The sequence below is a fragment of the Periplaneta americana genome, chromosome 2, assembly GCF_040183065.1.
Source record: "Periplaneta americana isolate PAMFEO1 chromosome 2, P.americana_PAMFEO1_priV1, whole genome shotgun sequence".
In the NCBI taxonomy this organism is placed as follows: domain Eukaryota; kingdom Metazoa; phylum Arthropoda; class Insecta; order Blattodea; family Blattidae; genus Periplaneta; species Periplaneta americana.
Window position 1 is genome coordinate 145,847,168 of NC_091118.1, and position 9,124 is coordinate 145,856,291.

The 9,124-nt window shown below is 32.9% G+C and overlaps 1 protein-coding gene across 1 annotated transcript; it reads right to left on the minus strand.

Moving 5' to 3' along the window:
* Positions 1 to 701: 701 nt before the first annotated feature.
* Positions 702 to 8,323, minus strand: LOC138695306 (uncharacterized). Its single transcript, XM_069819733.1, has 4 exons — positions 8,137 to 8,323; positions 6,287 to 6,475; positions 3,847 to 3,981; positions 702 to 966 (listed from the first exon to the last, which is right to left on the minus strand). The coding sequence occupies exons 1-4, from the start codon at positions 8,320 to 8,322 to the stop codon at positions 931 to 933; spliced, it is 546 nt and encodes a 181-aa protein (XP_069675834.1). The 5' UTR covers position 8,323; the 3' UTR covers positions 702 to 930.
* Positions 8,324 to 9,124: the final 801 nt, after the last annotated feature.

Here is a 9,124-nt window from a genome sequence, read left to right on the forward strand (position 1 = left end):
TATATATATATATATATATATATACTTTTTGCTGGTTGAGTGGAAGAGAAGGCCTTACGGCCTTAACTCTGCCAGCTAAAATAAATTATTATTATTATTATTATTATTATTATTATTATTATTATTATTATTATAAAATGTGGTTAAGTAGCCTACAGTATCGTTTTTAGCAACTTTCTGAAGTAAAATTAATATCTATAAAATAGTAAAAAAGAAACAAACAAAAACTGAAAATGTCTTAACATGTGATGACATGCTTAATTAAATCGTTCGTAGTAGCTACCACTTGTTATTTTATCGTAAAAGCAAATGAAATTACAACACCGCAGAGCCATGAAGTTAGTTTCGCCATACCAACACTAACTTCAATGTTCAGAGTACGCCCTGTTAACGGGTCATTCAGCATTATTGACAATATAGAATATGTGAATTTCGTAATTATCTACAGCAAATTCGAAAATAAAAATGTAATAAAATGTTACATAAATAAAAGAAATGCGTTGAAGTTAGACTTCATGTTATGGAGCACCAAAGTCGCTTCAAGGATTTCTCTACCTAAATAAAAAAAACAAGGTGCCGAAAGTTTAAATACTGCAAACTATCACTAAATTAATGCATTAGATCGTATTTCACTCTATTATACGTAGATGTGATCATTTTCTTATGGACAGTACGAAGGTGAGAAAGAAAAACTAGAAATATTTTAGACTGTTATAATAAAATTTATTCATTACAAAGAGAACATTTTAATATTACAGTAAAAGTAGCATGCATAAATAAAACAGAACAGTCTTACTATCATAGAAATATTAAAATACTTAATTCTAAACAGTTACAAAAGACGGATGAATCCAATTTCACCCAACTTTTGACACTGGTTGAATAAAAATCACGTTTCTCTTGATGCTCAAGGTTAGTTCGCCATTCCAATTAGTCGGAATCTACTGACGGCATCCGAGGTGGCCCCTGAAATTAGGAAGTTTCAATTTAAACTGCTTTGCAGAAATGTATAATTTTTATTTCAACCACAATATTTCGTACTAAAGGTCTAAATATGACATTTTGAAGTTGCAATATACGTAAAATTAAAAAAAAAAAAACCTTCCAAAAATATTTGGATATTACAACGCTTAAGATTTTGACCGCTCCTATGGGCTTCACATCGCCTATTAGCCTATCTATATAGGTTACCGGGAGATGCATCACTCCTTCCATTGAATTGAATTGGCTCTTTCTGTCATGAAAAAAATAATTCTTTTCAGTTACAAACAACTAGCCAAAGTGAACGGCAAGCAGACTAACTAGTTCGAAAACTCTGTATGCTATATTAATAACACAGAAGAGGCAAAATTAAAGGAAATAGCGCTTTTTATTTGTATTTCACTAAATAGTATAAAATTCTATAATCTGAGATTAAGTAACTTAACCGAAATATGTTACTGATGTTTCGGCACTTATTTGAAACACAATCCAAGCAGTACTCACAGCATTTGTGAAAGTTTTCTGCCCACACATACGTAGTTACTACTAAGACCAATAAGTTGGTAATTACACCGAGCAGTTCTGAAAGGTTTATGACAGTCTTCTGTTTTTGAATTCTGCTTAAGGGCACTGCTTTGACTGTAACTTAGAAAATAGTTAATTAAATGAAACAGACATTACGAAACAACTTAAATTCATTTAATGCACATAGCACGCATTTTTTCAGATTATTTACGAAAAATAAAATATTTTATGGGGACGTTTTCAGATGTTTCGATGTTACTTTCGCTCATACAAGTGTATTGTTTAAGAACTTTTACTGTACAGCTGTCAAAAGAAAAGTAGCCGCTCTCTAGGAACAAAGTTCCCTTCGGGTATCTCCGCTGCAATTCGGAGACAGGCGATGTTACATTTGTTGGACTACGTTCCCTGATATCTATAATTAAAGCATTCTGTCTTGTTATAGCGTAATGGTAGCGTTTCGGGTTTGTATTCGTGCGGTCGTGCGTTCGAATACAACCTAGTGCCTTCTATATTTTTTTGTTCGAGAGAGAGAGAATATAATTGCTTCCGTCTCATTTATGACTGTTTTAATAACTAAAATCAGGTTCATGACTGTATTATGCCATGACTTTAGAATTACTATTTATTATGACATTATGGCTGCAAATGGAAAGAAAGAAAGATAATATTCAACAAAAATATATTTCGTGGCATAAACTAAACAACCTTACTGGCGTCTACCTTAGAAAATTCAAACAATTAAAAGCTAAAAAAAATAATAATAATAATAACACAAAAAGCCACGATTCAATATTTAGTCCATCTTCCTTCCATCAAGATCACATCTTGCAGTCGAGTGGGTATGGAATCGACTAGTCTTTTCAGTTCTCAGCCTCGGCATCATCCCAGGCATACAGAACGAGTTTCCACAAATCATCAGGACGTTTTGGAGGGGGATTGAGCCAATCTTTCCGTATATCGATAGCCCAGAACCAGACTGTTCGAAGTCCATTTTACTATTTCTCTTTTTAAGAGAGCTATTTTAAGCTCCTGACATTCAAAACTTCATTAAACACTGTCGAATAGCTTCATGGAGGGGAATATTTCTAATTTTGTTCCATTCATATATGCAGACAAGAACTGGAACACAATGAAACACAGATTTCTTTCTTATAAAAAGTTGGACTTAGAACAGTCTGGTTCTCAGCCATCGATATGTTTCTTTAGTTATGCCCCCGTAGCTCAGTCGGAAGAACGTTGGAATTTAGATGGCAATGTCTCAGGTTCAAATCCTCGTCATTCCTTTTCATTTTATTGTGTTACAGGGTAGTATGATGTAATATAATAAGAAAAAATTGACACTACTATTATGTAACAGTATTGTTTCAAATCTAATATGAAATTTATTTTAGTTATATCGCTAAAGAACGATAACAAAATACAAATGATAACTTGAATATTATTTATACCGCTAAAGAACTATAACAAAAATAAAATTATAATTTAAATATTTATAACGCTAAAGAACGATAACAGAATATAAATAATAACATGAATATTATTTATATTTCTGAAAACGATAACAGAATAAAATGATAACTTTAATATTATTTATAACGCTAAAGAATGATAACAATATAAATGATAACTTGAATATTATTTATATCACTAAAAACGATAACAAAATATAAATAATATCTTTAATATTATTTATATCGCTAAAGAACGATAACAAAATACAAATAATAACTTTGATATTATTCATATCGCTGACGAACGATAACAAAATAAAATAACTTTAACAAGACTCGAACTCACAATCTTCGAATCATTAAGCGAGCTCTCTACCGCTGCTCTACGAGATGCAAATATCGAGTAACTCCATAGTTACTAAACTGCTTCTGCAAGTGCAATGCATCGTGTAACATCACCGTGATTCGAAGTAGACTTAGAAAATATTCTCTGTTCACGAGTGCGGCAACTTTTTTTTTTTTTTTTTTTTGACAGCTGTACATATCAGCCAGAACCTCATCTTATCTCAATATATTATTTGAATTACAGTATATTGTGGCGAAGTTTCATTTAATTGTCTTTAGTGGTACTAAAAAACTGCAGATATTTAAATTATTTTTTAATTTTAAGCACCTGAAGCAGCCATACACTAAACTAAACTATTTTCAGTAGCTAAAGAACTTGATACCGAGATGAATTTTCCTTTTACATAAAGTACGTACATGTGAATTAATACGCCTTTTTCTTGTAAAAACGATCCAAGTATGTATAGAAAGGCAGGCGTATGATGCACGTTACCCTGGGAGTTCAAAGGATCTCTGTATGTAATTTCACCTGAAAAATACGTACCACAGGTTCCATTTGACTGATCAAGACGATCTCACGGACAGCAGCGAAGCGGATTCTCATCGAAATGAGCTTCCTGATAATGAATACCACGTAACGAATTGGCACGACTGGTAGCACAAAATCTATAAGAAAAACCTGCGAGCAAATAAGAATATTTGATAGAGACGTGTAAGGGGAGATGTAAGTCAAAATGATCAAACGTCACCAAAAAATATAATTTAATAGTACATACTGTAGTTTCAAGAGCCTTCCTCAAAATTTGAGGGCCAAATTCGGCCCTGATTATGTATATGAACAATTTTAAGGCCTATAAGGAGTTTAAGGTACTGAGAGTATGTTTAACTTTGTGCTCATTTTGCTGTAACTTTTTCAATACTTACGAACCTTTTTCTCAAGGACTATTTGAGGTAATTACATGAAACTTTTTATGCTGGCTTTTATCGAGTAGATTAACTTTATCTTGCAAAAGTACTGTGAAATATGCTCTTATTTTTTACATTACAGAGAAGACTAATTTGTAATCCAAATTTATTTTTATCAGAATTAAAATTTTGTAAAAAAAATTATGGAGAGGAATATGGAAAAGTCTCTGCACAATAAGTTATATTTGTATTATTAAGCAGAAAAAGTCCAGGTGGTTTCATTAACCAATTTCTGTAACAAAAGGTATAGTAATGCACGATTTCTTTAAATGAAAACTGGATGCATAAAAAAATCTGAAAAAAAAAATTACAGGCCATTACCACACCAGTTAGTATGCAAAACTTCGTAGTTTTAAGTGCAACTCAAGAGAAGATGTTAATTATTTTCTTAAACTTTGCGTTTTGGCCTGCGTCTGCCCTGAAATTATTTTTTTCCGTTCTAATTTATATTTAATTTACGAAATTAGCGGAAAATTTTTCTCTATAACTTGACAGGATATGTTTCACTAATTAACAGCAACAGACTTAGGTTACTTGTAAAAACAAAAGATTCAATACTTTGATTCTAGAAGTGCAAAATTTGTTTTGATAAAGTTCCGTTCAAGAAGCACAGGACAAGACACTAGATAGACATGAAATCAGAATACGAACTTTCCCCTACGCTTTCAGAAGTTACTTTTCATTATGTTAAAAGTGAGTATTTACCATAGAAGTTACGTAACAGCAGTCATCTAGTGGCCCGCAGACTACATTGTATACTAGAGACCACCCCTTCAGATTACCGAATGTCTCATGATAAGACGGACTCCCCCCCCCCCCCACTTCTCGCTTCTTAAGAGTTGACACTTAATTCCGTACTTTCAGATCATATAGAGCACAGAGTCTACGATGTTGTAAAGATATAAAATAAAACCACAGTCTAGTATATAGGCCTACGGTCGCGAAGCTCAATACGTAGTAAATATGCAAACATTAGATAGTTGCTCACCACTAGGATAGCTAATATCGCCTCATTACAGGCAATTCAAAATAATACCGTCACAGTCTATTGTTTCTAGCACCCTCAAAACTCAAGCTTCGTGACTGTATATAGTAGACTGTGATAAAACCGCGTCAGGTCCACTGAACGGTGGTTTTGTTTTTTGTACACGCGCTTCGTCACGCGCCAAGACATACAAGGTGCAATCAATATATTTCCGAACTGCACTTGTATTTATTCTATCGTTAAACATACACGCGCGTATTACTGAAGATCATTGCTTCCATCCCTGTTGCGTCAATCTATCAAACAGTCAGATTTTCTGTAAGAACTAAGCTTCTACACGTGATTTTGTGCGAACATATCAAGGACCTATTGCGATTTTTCCTGGACTCTCTCCATATAGGCCTTACGTCCAGTCTCCTCCTCTGTCTTTCAAGTGATGCATTTAGTATAGATTCGAAAAGTTTCCCTAGTTCTACACAACTTCGTGTTTTATGTCTTGTGTGCTGTCTATATTCAGGGCAGTCCGGAAACTTATTGATTGTCTCTTTTATTTGATACGAGCTTTAAGACTGATAAATAGCTGGTGCAGCAGTTAACGTAACTTTATTTGGCTTGCACCAATCTCTCGTGCCTTGTCTACACCAGCAAGCCAAGTAACACTTTTATTTTCAAGTCCACTTTGCATTGCCACTGTTTTGATTTTGTTTATATTTTAGTTTTATGTTTTGATTTACAGTTTATGGCATAAATTTTTTCTATCTTGTTATTTAGATCAATTTCTGAGTGACAGCAGCCTAAGGAAGTAAATTAATTTACTTGATCACTAAATACTATAAAACTGATTTTGTTTTCAGATATTTTCAAATTATGTCATTTTACGGCCTTCGGTAGTTCAAATAAACCTCTTTAATACATAGTCTGTCTTAAGTGATATGGCCATCAGCATATACACTAAATTACTTATAAAATTATTAAATAAAATCTACGCTAAGTAAAATATATACTAAATCTTAGTAAGTCATTGTTACCGTACCTCTATTAATTCAACGATCAATTCGCCGAGCTTTAACGTCTTGTAGAGTCCAACAGAAAGATACCAATCCAACCATCCTAAAGGTTTCCTGAACACCATCAGTGTTTTCCAAATAAGAGATAGACAGATGAGCACGAACAGTTTTACATACTGAAGAATTCCTCTAAAAGCTGTATTTTGTACCTGAAACTAGAATAAAATTGTAATTTGTCAAGTCGTCTGTTTTTCTACATTTAGATTGTTTAGTTTTACAGTAATTTTCAAACATTTAGGCTCCACAAGATCAGTTTGCGTAAATTGCATGAACGGTGGAGATGACGTAAAGTTCGGAAACAAGTGACATGTCAAAGAGGTTTGATGAGCCGTTAAACAGTACAGCTGTCAACAAAATTTTACTAAGTTTCATTATAAGCAAGCTTATATTATCTACCTACCTGGCAACGAGAAACAGTATAGACCTATGAAAGGTTACCAAAGGCCTGAACAAATCAAACCTAAACTGTTACTGATAGCCTATTTTTCTTTGTAGATATTGGCAGCACTGTGACAGTTATTTGAAACAGACAATATATTAGTTACGGACTAATATTTTATTCGTGCGAGTTGTTTATTGAGTGGAATTATGTAAATTTAGTAGTACTAAGCGTGATATATTTACTTAATGTGTACCTTCTGTATGGCTGTGGAGTTATTCCATCTCTTAGTTTAATATGATCAGAAGACCTCGATTTTAGACACTTAAAAACTTTTAGGCATCTAAAATAGGCCCTGAATTTATCAAAATAGGCACTAAAACATAGATTAAAAAATACAATTTCAAGTAACTCAGCTAAAATATTATTTTATACAGCTAAAATGTAAGTTTTATCCATACAAACTACAGTAACCATAAAAATGCAATTAATTAGTGAGTATTAAGCATTACGGTATGCAGTGACAAAACAGGTAAAAAATATTGCGGTTAGAAACTTTATTTTTTAAGTCAAATTAAGAATACCGGTACGTAATTTTTAATGAATTCATCAGCCTCATTGCTCTAAGGCTGCCAATACATAACTGTTTATATTACAATTAAATTAATTAATTTATCAATGAATATACAATTAACACATTCATAATTGACATTGTAATACATAATGCTTTTCTCTAATTTTCTATTGTGAAACTTTGCCTTTTCTTAGCCACGACAATAATTTTATAAGCGAAAAAAAATTCTTCCCAATGATACAGAAGCAATGGATGCATATTTGAATTTAGCAATATTTGACATGCTGATTTCTTTAGGGAGAATTGTATCCTTCCGATTCATCACATTCCTATGTCAGCTCAAGTGCTCAACAAACCAGACACCTTCCAGGAATTTCTTCATTCCTACAATCAAATTATTACAGAATATTTTAACCGTACCCACTCCATAACATTCAAAACTTTCTTCACTGCTACACGAAAATTTAAAAATACTTACGCAACAAATAGAAATAAACTTTAGGCTCTAAAACCTTAAAAATAGGTTCAATGAGCAAATTGGGCACTTTTAGGCACCATAAAACTGCTTTCAAACGTTCATATTTTATACAAAATGTGAAGATGTTTAACTAGTTTTAGTTTATCCCTACAGAAAAGAAATATTCATTTAACCAAAAATCCGAGGTCTAATGACCAGTCAAAAACGCAACGAAAATGAGATCGGCACTATGTTGTGTGTAACGAGATCGAAGGTTCAATACAATTTACAGTACAATATGAGGTGGCCTGGTCGATGCATCTTACATAGGCTAATTATCAATTAATATTCACTGAGCTTATGTATATTGAAAGTGACTAATTTAGTAAGGTATTAAACTGCTTACCTCGAATCTTGAACCAATATATTGTAGTATTTGTAACGTCTCTTCGACAAGGGGCAATTTTGAGATAGCCACGAAGAAAACAGAACTGCCATCTTCCTGCTCTTGTTCTGCATTGTGTACGTGCTCCGCAAATGTTGGATGTTGACGCTGGGTGTCGCTTTCTGAAGACGTTCCAGGGCGAGCCATAATTGTCTGTTTTGGATTATTATAATCCAACTTAATTTAATATACTCCACATATCAACTATCATAGTAAGCTGTATGTGAAACAATTAAGAACTAAAGCAGAGTCTCTTCCATTTACGAATCGAATATACTCAATTCCAGACCAGTTTTCCAGCTACAATTAACATGTTTGGATCATTCTACATTCACGTTTTATTACAGAAAGATACTAATTACGGAACAAAATATTTGGTAATTATTAGGGACCGTATTTTGTCCCAGGATGCTACAAGGTCAAGTATTACTGGAGTTTTTACTATAGCGGATGAGTGCGTACATGTAGCAAGCGAAGTTCACGCGATTCCTGTTTTGTCAAGTTGGTCAGAACAAAACATAGACCACTTTAACAATTACACTAATATTTACTATTTATCTTTAAACTATGTAGGCTACACTAGAATACGCTATTTTCACATTATGATAAGAATGTAGGCCTACATTGATCAAACATTATTTTTGCAGTGCTTGGGAAAAGTGAAGTAAGTCAGTTTCCACAAACCTTTTTTGATAATTTATTGACAACTTACGGAACATCTGCTCGCTTGGAAAAAAATACGTAAGTATTTCTCCCATTACAATAATTCATACAGAAAAAAATCAAATCGACATAAACCAGTGTAAGTTGTCAATAAATTATAAAAAAAAGGTTTGTGGAAACTGACATGTCACTTTTCCCAAGCACTGCAGATTTACACTAATATATACCGGTACAGTGTTGTTTATTGTAATGAAAGTTATTTTATTTCATAATACTACAGCCTACT